Here is a 14,350-nt window from a genome sequence, read left to right as displayed (position 1 = left end):
AACAACCTCTGAACGGCTAATTTGGACGAAGGAAACAACTTCTCTTCAAATCATGCATTAGTGTGACTTACAGAAATACCAACTAGTCCAACAGCCCTGGACCAGACCAGGTCCACACAGCACTAACAACGTTTGGACATGTCAGTGGGTTATGAACAACTACGCACAAACTGAACGTTTTTATTTGACATTTTCTGACAGACTGGGTCCAAAGACAAACTCAGTCCATTCTGGAGCAAATCCACTGAACATGGTGGACCCTGGAGTTTATCGATCTTTTTTCTTCACTTCTTCAAACACTAGTCTCTTTTCCACTGACCCTCAAATTGTGTGCATATAACATGTGACACAAAACTGCAATGGAAAGACCAAAACAAACAGATGTTGATGGATGTTAGAACAAGAGAAGAAGAAGAGTTGAACCTGTATGTGTGGACACACCAGGAAACCACATCATTTTAGAATTTAGTAGGAGATAGAGGGGGAACGAGCATTCTAGATTCAAAACAACAGAGAAATGGGAGCATTTTCCAGGACGTAGAGGGCGCTAGAGACAAATATGAACATATCTGTAAATTAACATATTTATGTTCGACACCATGTTTATGGAATGACTTCTCATGTCATCTTGCAATAATAAATAAACAAAATTTGCATTTGTGATTTAATGGAAAAACCAACATTATGCACTTCTGAACATTTGGTAAATATTGTTAAAGTTTTGCGCAGATGTCCAATAGAAAAGCGACCTCTGACGGAGGCATGTGCTCCTGCACAAACACGTAAACTCACTGTTCCTCGACAACCTTTTATCTGTGCCTGACTCACCATATCATGTCTTCATATCCACTTTCCTATTTTTTGTTCTCACGCATAGAGTCAGTCTCAGTGTATCTCACACATAGTAACACACACACACACACACACACACACACACACACACACACTGCCCCACCCTCTATAATGAGTAAACCTCTGTCTGCCCCACCCTGGCTGCTCTGCCAAGTTACTGCCAGCACCTCACACACACACACACACACACACACACACACACACACACACACACACACACACACAAGTATAAGCAGACATGTAATAGGTCGTCCCTCGACACGTACACACCAGTGATATATACATACACACACAACATTAAAACCACTCTCACACTTAATACAGTGACTTACATAGGTCCATGTCAATGCCCTGACACCACACACACATACACACACACACACACCCACACACTTTGGTCTATTCCAATCTAATGTGATCATGGCCAATAAGCTCAGCGGCGCTGGAAAACCACAGTCTGTTCCTGCCAGTCCATGACATCACTGTGAAGTGAAAAGCATTGTGGGTGAGGGAGCTGACTGACAGGTGGCAGCCACAGGGACTGTCAGCTCGCCTGCCTATTGCCGTGGCAACAGGCAGAGTTTTTCAGTGTTGTGAGTTCAAACTGAATTCTAAAAAAAGGCTCATGCAACTTATGAGAAAGGAAATGATGTCATGAAATCTTCACCGTCCCCAACAAACGCCTGCAGAGACGTTTGTCTCCACACACACACACACACACACACGGTCCGCCGCAGTAAAAATAAGACTGCAAAAGGCTGAAGAAGGTCTGCAAACACAAAGGTTTAGTCAAAGCACCACGCAGACCGCTAATGCAGCTCAGACACTAGACGTGGATTTGGACGAACTGTTAAAGCCCTGATTCAGAGTGAACGCAAAAACTGGCAGAGAACGGACAATCAGCTGATTGAACGAGAAATAGTTGACAACTGGTAACAGAACATGTACGAGTGTTTCCATCCACTGATATGAGGAGAATATGACAAGCTTCTTCATCATCATCATCATCATCATGAATTTGATGTAGTAGGGTGTCCAACTCATTTTGGTTCAGGGGCCATATTTAGCCCAATTTGATCTCAAGTGGGCCAGAGCAGTAAAATAATGACTTAATAACCTATAAATAATGACAAATCCAAGTTTTTCATTTTGTTTTAGTCCAAAAAAACCCCCAATTAAATTATGAAAATATTTACATTTTACAAAAAAGTGTGAATAACTAGAACAAACAGAAATGTCATTTGAAAAATTAGTGCAATTTTAAAATTATTATGCCTCGACTTATTATTTATACATGTACATTACAAACAGTGTTACATAAAAATTTGGTAATAGGCAGAATATTGTTAAAATTTTGGAGTTTGGAACTAAAATTTGAACAATTTCTACAATATTCCATCTCTGTAAATGTACATATTTTCACAGTGTAATCTTATTTTTTTTCACCTAAATTTTCACAAAGAAAATTTGTCATTGTCATTATTTGTGGGTTATTGTGTTGTTATTTTTACTGTAGATCACATTGGTCTGTATGTGGAGCCTGAACCAAAATGATTTGGACAACCTGGACTAGGGCTGTGCAATTAATCGAAATTCGATTACGATTTCGATTATTACACGCAACGATTACAAAAATTATGTAATCGAGAAAAAACGATTATTAATTTTGAGTTGTTTAATTCACGCGCACACAAGCTCCCATGAGCTGCTCTGCCCCGCCCCCCTCTAAGCTACTGCTGCCAGCTAGCCGGCAGGTCCACCCCAAGAGGAGGAAATTTCACACAGTGTGTGACTGCGTGGTCACATATTCCATCAGGACCTCTTTAGTGCATATGGGTCACTTCAGGGTCACATTCAGTTCAGATTCAACACTGATAGAAGTCACATTTAATGTGGAATATGAACCAACACACAAAAAAATCAGAATTCACCCAAAAATCTGAACTGTGCATTAGACCTGCTGTGTGAACGGAGCCTTGGTGACTGATGTGTTGATGATTCTTCTGACAGACATTTGAAGCTGCTGCAGCGTTTTCACCTTAAACCCAACTGAACCGTTGGCCAGGGTCAAAGAATGTAGTTTCAGATTCTTCCACGTTTGTCTGTCATATCATTTATTTGTCTATCATTTGTTTGCGCTGTTCTCGTCCCATGGTGACAGTTCGCATATACTCTCTACACACATTTATACAGACAAAACCTTTTTTTTTTTCTTGCCTTCATGGACAATAATATAATTTCTACAACCACTCAAACCCTATAAATACATGCATAGAAGTGGGCTTAACAGAAGTGGAGTTAAATATTGTTGGAAAATTAAAACGCCAACCTTTTTCATTCTCTCATTGTGGATTGTTTTCATTTTCACTTCAAATGCTCTGAATATTTACCTAGTTAATAAGCTATTTTCTAAGAACTATAAACATACAGATGCAAAATTATACAAAAGATCTATTGTTAAGACTCAAATAACAATGACAAACAACCATCCCAATGCTTCAGCTCTGAAAAAAACCCCAAAGACCCTGAGGTCTGCTCTTAAACAAGTTCACACTCTAGTACTGAGAATTTCATTACAAATAAAACTGCAGGGATGGGAACTGTAGCAAAGATAAGATCGATTTAAGATGTGGGTTCACTATTGATTTTTGCATCACAAAAGGAAAAAAAGACCATTTTCACCTTAAAATGATGGTCTGACGTTCCTTAAATTCATGAGTTTCTTTTCCTGACATTTTGAAATTTGGAAAATGAAACTTTAACCCTTAAAGACCCAAACGTCTACCTTTAACCCTTAAAGACCCAAACATCCACCTTTAACCCTTACAGACCCAAACGTCCACCTTTAACCCTTACAGACCCAAACGTCCACCTTTAACCCTTAAAGACCCAAATGTTCACCTTTAATCCTTACAGACCCAAACGTCCACCTTTAACCCTTAAAGACCCAAACGTCCACCTTTAACCCTTAAAGACCCAAACGTCCACCTTTAACCCTTAAAGACCCAAATGTCCACCTTTAACCCATAAAGACCCAAACGTCCACCTTTAACCCTTAAAGACCCAAACGTCCACCTTTAACCCATAAAGACCCAAACGTCCACCTTTAACCCTTAAAGACCCAAACGTCCACCTTTAACCCTTAAAGACCCAAACGTCCACCTTTAACCCATAAAGACCCAAATGCCCACCTTTAATCCTTACAGACCCAAACGTCCACCTTTAACCCTTAAAGACCCAAACATCCACCTTTAACCCATAAAGACCCAAATGCCCACCTTTAATCCTTACAGACCCAAACGTCCACCTTTAACCCTTAAAGACCCAAACGTCCACCTTTAACCCATAAAGACCCAAACGCCCACCTTTAATCCTTACAGACCCAAACGTCCACCTTTAACCTAAACCCTCTACTGATCTAAACTGTTTAATTCCAGTTGATCCATTAATCCTATCAATCCATGTCAGTAATTGGTGTAAAATACATTTCTTTATCTTTTCATGGTCATCAGATATGACCATATTTGGACGTTCAGAGGCTCCGTAGTTACAGTGGAAACACCGTCATCTTCTCCAACATTGATTCCCCAGTAAAACCCATGGAGTTGGATCAATGACAGTGGATGGACACACTGGGTTTGTGTTCAGTTAATGACAGATTGGACTGAAAAAGACACTGTTTATTCAGTTTGATCTGTTTCTGATAGAATAACCTTTGAATTTACTCTGAGCTTTAACGAACATCTAGTTAGATCAGTGTATTAAATATAGGAAAATACAGGATTTACACTGAAAAAATTCAAACTAAAGAGGATAATATTACAAAAATGGTGATAAATCACGTAAGAAAGGTAAAATAGAGACACAAAAGTAGCCCTGGGTCTTTATGGGTTCAATTCCACCTTTTTAATTAATGTTTTTCTCTAGACTGTTCCAACCATGTAACATTTGTGTTTGCTTCTTGTATCAATTCATTGCAGACTCATTGATACAACATGAGACTGATAAGGAACATACACACAGTTATCAACTAAATCCACATCCGTTGGTGTATTTTCTATTGCATTCATTCTTTTCATTCTATTCTTTTCGTGACACACCAAACACTGTCCACACTTCTGCGTGAAGTTTGCAGGTACTTGTTTTCAGTATTTGTACATGTGTGTTTCCGTGCAGGCTGCGTGTGCAGGTGTTCTTACCCGTAACAGGGACTGGGACTCCTCCTTAGTGGCGCCTCCTTTTGGGTCTTGTCCCCCACTCCCTCCTCCTCCTCCTCCTCCTCCTGCTGCTGTGTACTGCTGGGGGGGCATCTGGCTCTGTTTGTCCCCTCCCCCTCCACCTGCAGCTGCTGCTCCTGGTCTCCCCCCTCCGTACAGCTTGGCCTCTCCCAAAAACGACTTGGTATCTCCCAAAAACGACTTGGTATCTCCCAGGTAAACCATGCTAGGTGAAGCCACACCCCTTTTCTGCTGTGAGGCTTCGTGATTGGGCGACACAAATGACAAAGAGAGAGGGGAGGGGAACAGCGAGGGGCTCCCTCCACCCCCTCTGTCCACTCCTCTTTCGGGTCCCATTCGTTCCTTGGGAACCCACAGCAGCCCGTGGGCCTGCTCGCCGCCGCGTTCGCCCAACGCTCTTGTCTCCCCGATGACCCAGCCTTTTTCCCGCTCTCTATCTTTGTCCTCGCCTCCTTCACTCTTCACCGCCCCTGCCGCGTCTTCTCGGCCTCCTTCTGCCAACCTTCCTTCTGGCGGTGCGAGGGAGTAGAGGAGGCGCAGGTCCCCTTTACTCTCTTCTTTAATGGCTAAAGTGGACGGAGCTGAGCACCCATTGGCTGACAGTGTTAACGAAGGCGTCAGCGCCGTGGGCAAGGAGGTCGTAGTTAGTGAGCTTAATGAGGGGGAGGAGTCATGGCAGTGGGCGGAGTTAAAGTGATCAAGGAGCGCTGATGAATCTGGAGCTGTAAAGTCACAGCGTCGACAGCGGCAACACGCGTGGACACGCCTGCAGAGAAAGACACAATGAGTCAATGAAACGACATAAAACACTGACTCATCAGCACATTATTTTCTTTCAATTCAATTCGATTAAATGATTATTTGAATAGGCAAAAAAGTAAAAATGTGAAACAGACAAGTCTGAAACAACAACCACAAAAAGTATCAAAGTAAAAGGATTTATATAAAAAATATCTATATAGAAATAACAATAACAACAGTATAACTATGAATATATTTTAACTTTAATTCTAGTTCTATATTTATATAAATATTTATATAAATACCACATTTCTTATTTTTCTGTTTGTATTTTCCATTTTTCACTTGCATGTGGTTTGTTTTTTCTACCTGCCTTTTTCTCTGCACTTGCTTGTTGCTGCTGTTAACTGTGAAATTTCCCCACAGTGGGATTGATCGATTGATTGACTGATTGGTTTATTTCGAGCTTGTGAACTCTATGTACGGTGTTGTTTCAATTTCACAATAAGACAGAGATAATATGACATCCACATCATTATGTGCACACAAATATACATAAATATATACAATAATTCACTTTTATTAGGGGTAGCCCCAAAAGGTCAAACTTATTTACTCCCACCCCCAGTTTCACTTTTACATCAAATGCCTGCAGTTATACTGAAGAAATTAGTTGTAAACATGCATTATTAAATAATGTCAATGACTAAAGTAAAAAAAACAAGAGAAGAAACTAAACAAAACACATAACAACAAAACACACATAAACACACAAAAGAAGAAGAAAAATCAAAAAACACCAAATGACCTTCAAAGCCCTTCATATCTATACTGTTTAAATCCATTTCCTTACATTTGGATTTAAACTGCTGTATATTATTGGTGTGTTGCTTTAGTTGAGTCCCCAAACTGTTCCACTGTCTTTTGTCCTTGTCTCTTCTGTTGTTTGTGTTGGTCCTGGCATCATGTGTGTCACAATAAGCGTCCGTGTGAAACACAACAGTGGAACCAACGTTTAACAGCAGAGAAATGAAGGAAACCAAGCTTTGATTCAGGAAAATTATGACTGGATCATTTTTAAAAAAAAATCCATTCCAGTTGGTTAATCGATTGTTTCAGTTCTAGTTTTAAGTCACATCACAACAGAGAACAGAATCATTTTGCTGCTACCTGCCATCATACTGTCTTCTCTGTTATGTCACCAAACTCACCGACAACAACAGGAATAACATAGGAAATCTATAAATAATATCTGTGTCTCTGTCCTCAGTCCTGTTTAGGGATGTAACGATAACTGGTATAATGATAAACCGCGGTAAAATTTCCGACGGTTAGTATTACCATTTAGATTCTAATTATTATGATAACCGTGTTCGATTACCACACCTAGAAAACTCACGGTACTGTTCATTTCCTGAAGAAGCAGCGGCACTCCAGGCGTGTGTGCGCAGTTTGTAATGTTTGGCCTCTGACAACATGGCTGAAGGCACCTGCATGGACAGAGCTCCAGAGATTCAGGGATAGCGGCTCCCATACAGACCCGGTCCGTCGGAGCACACGCACGGACCCGGTCCGTCCGACTGCGGGTCGGTCCGAAAAAGCACGCGCATGGACTCGGTCCATCCTACCAAGCGAGTGCACAGACCCGGTCCACGGCAGTGTGAACCACTTCCCGGCCCCAACATTGAAACTGTCTGAATATAGATCCTCAGGACAAACTCATGTCAGTTCAAATGAGCCCAAATGACTGAGCTTCAACTGTACAAAGACACATGATGTGTGTGAAAACCAAAGGAGAGGAGGCTTTATGAGCTGAAGGACATTCAACAGGAAATCCACTGACTTTCCACCAGAGGAACTGGACCATATGACACTGTTGTGGTTTGTCTGTCTCTCACCAGGACTGAACCACTGACCAGTCTGGATCAGATCAGCCTAACAAGTTTTAAAATCCTCATTCTTTCAGAATATTTACATTTGTTCATTAAATAGTTCAGGAAAATTTGATTGTGTTTAACCTTCTGTTTGTGTGTACAATAGTGTATATGTGTGACACTGTGAATGATTTGATCTGGAAAATGTTCAAACAAACTCCACTGACCTGTCCGACTACTTTTCTCACACTCAAAAACACCTCAGGAATCAATAGGAGAATTGATAAGGAATTGGATTGATAAACAGAACTAATAATGGTATTGATATTGATCAAATCCCATCAGTTCCACCCCTGGTGCAGATATCTCTTGTGTCCATAAGGTGCCAACTTTAATGCACATTTGTATGTTTGTTTACATGTTATTACTTGAATGTTTCTGCAACAGAAAGTACATTGTGCATGTTACTTTATTTATTTATTTTTTTTTCAAAATACAACTTGGTTATATTATTTCAGTGTGTGTATTAGTACTTTTTGAACATTTTGAGCACATTTCAGCAATACCGCGATAATAATGATAACCATGATAATTTTGGTCACAATAACTGTGATATGAAATTTTCACATCATTACATCCCTAGTCCTGTTAGACTACCTTTGTCCTGTGTCTCTGTCCCTCAGGTCCAATCAGTGTCTGTAGACTGGTAACCTGTCCTCCTGCTGACACAATACTGTGGACAGAACCATAACACATGGGCCTATCCGGGTCCAGGACAAGGACAGGGGACCAGTTCCCCAGACTACGTCCGCTCCACTATGCTCCTGATATTTGATATTTGTCTGAAGAAGAAGATGATGGTAGGTTTAGTTGTACTAGTGCTAATAAACTTAGCAGTACCTGCAGCACAAACAACTCTGTAATCCACCGTTGTTGTTGTTGTTACTGGTTGACCCTCCTCCACCCCTATATCACATCATGTATATGTGCAATCACTATGTGCATATGTAAATATCTTTAAATTTTATACTTAAATTTTTATACTTTTAAGAATGTTTATTTCTACCTGCCTTTCTTTTGCACTGGTGTGTTACATACTATTGCTGTAAACTGTTTCCTCATGGTGACATCAGTAAAGTCTGATCTGATCTCTTGTTCCATCCTTGATTTTGTTCTTCTGGTCACATGGTACTATGGTCGTCATGGTTTCCATACAGTGGTGTTGGTCCTATCCATACGCCAACACCAGGGGGGCGGAGCTGGGACATGTTTACGCTCTGGGACCCGTTCGACAAAAAATACTGTTTCAGGCACCGACAATGCCGGTGTCATGTGACCAAAGTCCCAAACCATAGTAAACTGGAGTGGACTGACATAATGTGGCTGTGGTGTGTACGGGGGAAGGGGGGGGGTATACTCCATATATGACCACAGTACTGTAGACACAAGAGGACAATGAGTTCATGGAACAGTGTCCATGAATGGATCTGGGACAACAACATGTCCTTACTGCTGATTGGAAAAGGACAAATGACAACATCTGATTGGCTCTGTGGAAACAGACACACCCATATTTGGTGCCTCAGTACTGCAGCAGCAGACATGTCCAAATAATATATAGTAAAAACATAGTAAATGTGGAGGCTCTGATGGAGAAAACAGCTTTAGCTCCAAATATGAAAATGACCAAGGCTGAACACATCCTGTCAGAAGAACATTTTCTTTTTCATCATATTGAGTCATGACTGACTCAACAACAGCATTAGACTCCGATGACTCAAGATGTTTTTGTAAACCTGTAATCAGTTTTTAGCTGTTTTCAACTAAAAAACCCCAATGATTTCCATGTATTTCCAGAGCATCATCACCATCAGTGATGTGACTTATCACAACCAAGTCATGTGACCCTGTTCACAGCTGAGAAAACGTCTTCTGGTTTTCTGTATCACTTTAACCTTCATTCAGTCTTGGAAATAAACAGAGGTATTCTGTGTGCCAGTTCATGGTGCACAATTAATATAACTGTTAATATAACCAGTTCACACGGTTTATTTGACTGAAAATTAATAAAGCTTTGAATAAAAACAAAGACGTCTGTCAGTGGTTGATTTTCAAGACTAGAGTTAATTCATCTTAAGCCGCACTGATTTAAACTGTAATAACCATTCATCCTTAATAGTTTTTAATGAGCTAAACATGACATGCTCTGAAAAATATTGAAGAAAACCCATTCTGTAAATGGAGTCCATTTAAAGTGCATCAGTCCCAGTCTGATTCAGTCCGACCAGTCAGTCAGGTCGAATTTCACCGAGAGCGTCGCCAAAAAGTGACTCAAAGTTCCGCTAAATCACAATGAATTAGTCTAAAACTGTAAGGAATGTACATTAATCTAAAAGGCAAGAAATGAATCAGCCATCAACAAACCACCTTCATTTCCTGTTGGCAGAGTCTAGAATAAACAGAGTATGAATAGCATCAGTATTTTCCATCCTGTGTGGGCACAATGAGCAGAAACAATGGACCATCTATGGAACCACAGTAGGAACCTGGTCTGGGTCCGACTGGGCCCGCTCCGGACAGCTGCTTTACATTTATACAGATATACAGGAAAACGGAAGACATGTTCAATAGAATACAACCCCCCATGACATGTTTCAAATCACATCATTTCATTTATTAGACTGAAATGTCCTCTGTTCCTGCCTTAAAGTCTGTTGTTCATCTATAAAGGAAATAAACATGTATGTCATATACTGTAGATCAGGGCTCAAACTCATTTTCTTTCAGGGGCCACATTCAGCCCGATTTGATCTCCAGTGGGTCGGACTAGAAAATAATAACATAATAACCTATAAATAATGACAACTCCAAATTTTTGTCTGTGTTTTAGTGCAAAACACCCCCATTAAATTATGAAAATACTTACTTTTATAAACTATCCAAACCAAAAAAATGTGAATAACCTGAAAAAAATTTAATTTCTTAAGAAAAATAAGTGCAATTTTAATAATATTCTGCCTCAACTTATCATTCATGCATGAGTATTGTGGATCGGATCTACAAAGACACTAAACACTTAGTAATAGGCAGAAAATTGTTAAAATTGTGTTTCATTTTCTTGAGACATTTCAGGTTGTTCATTTTTGCTCAGATTATTCACATTTTACTGTTACAGGATAGTTTGTAAATGTAAATATTTTTATAATTTAATGTTATTTTTCGCACTAAAACAAAGACAACTAGAAGCACTCGGAGAGTGCAGGCCTCCACCAAGGCAGATCAGTGCCCCGGATTTGGATGAAATTTTCAGGAAATGTTGATACTGGCACAAGGAACAAATGAGTAAATTTTGGTGGTGATCGGGGGTGGGGGGGCCACTGGTCTGCCTTGGCGGAGGTCTGCGCTGTCTTTTCTAGAAAAGCACTCATAGGGCGCAGACTTCTGCCAAGGCAGATCAGTGGCCCCCCCAACCCCAATCACCACCAAAATTTACTCATTTGTTCCTTGTGCCAGTATCAACATTTCCTGAAAATTTCATCCAAATCCGTCCACAACTTTTTGAGTTATCTTGCACACAAACAGACAGACAGACAGATAAACAGACAAACCAACGCCAACAAAAACATAACCTCCTTGGCGGAGGTAAAAATTTGAAGTTGTCATTATTTATAGGCATAGTGTAATATTATTTTCACATCAAACCGAGAAGAAAATATGGGGTCATTATTTTTAGTAGGTTATGCTATTATTTTACTGTAGCTCATATTAATCTGTATGTGGAACCTTAACTAAAATGAGTTTGACAGCCTTGACGGTGAAATTTTTCATCCCACGGGCTGCATTGGAACCTTTGGCGGGCCACATTTGGCCCCCGGGACGCATGTTTGAGACCCCTGCTGTAGATATATTATGAATTACACTAATATTACCTTTCATATTTTCTCTGCATTTTTTCATACTGTCAGTGCAGTGTCTAATGTGGGCTTGTGTTCCCTGTGGACGTAAAGGACATGATGACTATGAACACATTCACGATTAAAAACAGATTCTGAATGGTACAGATACCCAGTGTTTCCTTTTTGATAGCGGTTTCTTTAGATTGATAAAAAACGTGTTCATGTGTCACAGTCGTGTTTTTGTCATGTTGCAATGATAGTGTTGGATATAAAATGTTCATGTTTCCTTTCCCTTATCAGGATAAAACCAGACTGGTGTCTTTGTGTTCAAGCACTTCTCTGGCCTGAAGATTGGAAGAGAAAGATAAATATGTATTATTAATATTTTATGGAGAAGGGGTGGGATTAAATAAGTTGCATTTCTTCCCACCCCTTTTTGGGCATTCTAAATGAAACTATTGTGTTTTTTTTTCTTCCTAAGATTGTCTTGATTGTTGATTTTTGTATTATTTCAGTTTTACTTGTTCACTTACTGTATATGTTAAATTTCACTGGATGTTTGGAATAAATCACTAAATCTAATCTAAAAAAATTATGTTTTATATGATGCCAATCCATTCTCCTTAACCCATACAGACCCAGTACTACTTTTATGGCAGTTCCAAAATATTGTTTTTCTCAGTATTTAACTCGTCTTAAGTGATTTATTGCCATTTATTATGAAATTATCTTCTGTATTTTGCATTTTTTCAGTGAACATCAGGTATTTCCCTATATTTAATTTACTAATGTGAATATTCATTAAAGCTCAGATCAAAGTTGAGGGTTATTTTATCAAAAACACAGAAAACTGAATAAACAGTGTCTTTTCCAGTCCAATCTGTCATTAACTGAACATATAAACCCAGTGTGTCCATCCACTGTCACTGATCCAATTCCATGGGTTTATTACTTTTTCTTTAATTTTTGTTCAGTTTGTGACTTATTTTGTTGATTTATTATTCATTTTTGTTCATTTTATTGTTCACTTTGGCTGTTTTGGTTCATTTTGTTGTTTATTTTCTTCTTTTTTTTTAACTTAATTTTGGTTAATTTATTGCTGTTTTCCCCATGTTTTTTAGGATTTTGTAAATATTTTATTCATTTTTTGTTCATTTTTTAATTTAATCCATATAAACCCAATGTGTCCGTCCACTGTCATTGATCCAACTCCATGGGTTTTACTGGGGAATCAATGTTGTAGAAGATGACTGTGTTTCCATGGTAACTACGGAGCCTCTGAACGTCCAAATGGGTCATATCTGATGACCATGAAAAGATGAAGAACTGTATTTGACACAAATTATTGAAATGGATTGATAGGATTAGTGGATCAACAGGAATTAAACAGTTTAGTTCAGTAGATGGTTTAGGTTAAAGGTGGACGTTTGGGTCTGTAAAGGTTAAAGGTGGACGTTTGGGTCTGTAAAGGTTAAAGGTGGACTTTTGGGTCTTTAAGGGTTAAAGGTGAACGTTTGGGTCTTTAACGGTTAAAGGTGGACGTTTGGGTCTTTAAGGGTTAAAGGTGGACGTTTGGGTCTTTAAGGGTTAAAGGTGGACGTTTGGGTCTTTAAGGGTTAAAGGTGAACGTTTGGGTCTTTAAGGGTTAAAGGTGAACGTTTGGGTCTTTAACGGTTAAAGGTGGACGTTTGGGTCTTTAAGGGTTAAAGGTGGACGTTTGGGTCTTCAAGGGTTAAAGTGTATATAATAAATCACTGAGCGGTGAATCCATTATCAATGCATCAAAACAGAGGATTTGTCTGTTGTCTGTGGGTTGAAAAGGAGGACAAATACATTGAATACATTTGAAATAAATCACTTAAAAGTGAAGTAAAATAGATGTTTTTCCTCATTTCTCTCTCCTCCTTGCGTTATGTATTCTTCATTTTACTTTTTTTTGTACCTCTTGACTTTCAAGAAAAAAAGCCCAAGGCGATGGGAGACTCAAACACAAGTTTGAGTGAATCAAAATGGTCTGAGTGTCTTTTGGAAATTCCCCCCAAAAATGTTTAAGCTGAAGTACACCTTGTACCTGATGCACTTTAGTCTGTCTGGGCTAAAACCCTGCACTTCCATAAGGCTCTGTTCACACAGCAGGGCTTATGCACAATTCAGATTTTTTTTTTTTTTTTTTTTTTGGAGAAATCCATTTTTTTGTGTGCACGTTTCTGTTTCTTCAGTTCAATGTTTACTGTTTTCACCAAACAATGAAACTGTATTTTGTATGAATAAGTTTAGATTTTTCCATATTCAAAAAAGTAGGAAAAAGTAGGAAAACAAACCAAAGAAGTTGGAATTATTAGTTGAATTAATAGATGAGTGGATGATGAATGTGAATGAAGGAGCAGGTTTGCAACAGTGTTTCCTATCACTGATATAAACTATGGTGCACTGAAATATTGGATTTAGCTCATCTACTGTCAACGACTGACAGTGAGTCCAAACAATGTGGTGAGCAGAGTCTGAATCATGTTATTGATGATCAACAGTCAATTTGAACTAAACTGCACCGTTAGTATCACAGTCTACAGCAAAGACAATGAAATCAAACAAACAGTATACACACAGGCATGATCAAAGCAGAACCACAAGAAAACCACAACAGGACCACAACAAAACCACAACAGGACAATAACAAAACCACAACAGAACCACAACAGGACCATAACAGAACCACAGCAGAACCACAACAGGACCACAACAGAACCAC

The 14,350-nt window shown here is 39.2% G+C and overlaps 1 protein-coding gene across 1 annotated transcript in view; it reads right to left on the bottom strand.

Moving 5' to 3' along the window:
• The window catches only part of LOC115428438 (zinc finger transcription factor Trps1-like), a 357,327-nt gene that overhangs the window by 85,571 nt on the left and 257,406 nt on the right, over positions 1 to 14,350 (bottom strand). Inside the window, 1 exon segment of the mRNA XM_030147486.1 lies at positions 5,052 to 5,856. Coding sequence (XP_030003346.1) covers positions 5,052 to 5,856 — 805 coding nt within the window.

This window comes from Sphaeramia orbicularis, chromosome 11 (genome assembly GCF_902148855.1).
Source record: "Sphaeramia orbicularis chromosome 11, fSphaOr1.1, whole genome shotgun sequence".
NCBI lineage: Eukaryota > Metazoa > Chordata > Actinopteri > Kurtiformes > Apogonidae > Sphaeramia > Sphaeramia orbicularis.
Note: the sequence above shows the minus strand (reverse complement) of the source record. Positions and strands in the feature narration are given on the sequence as shown.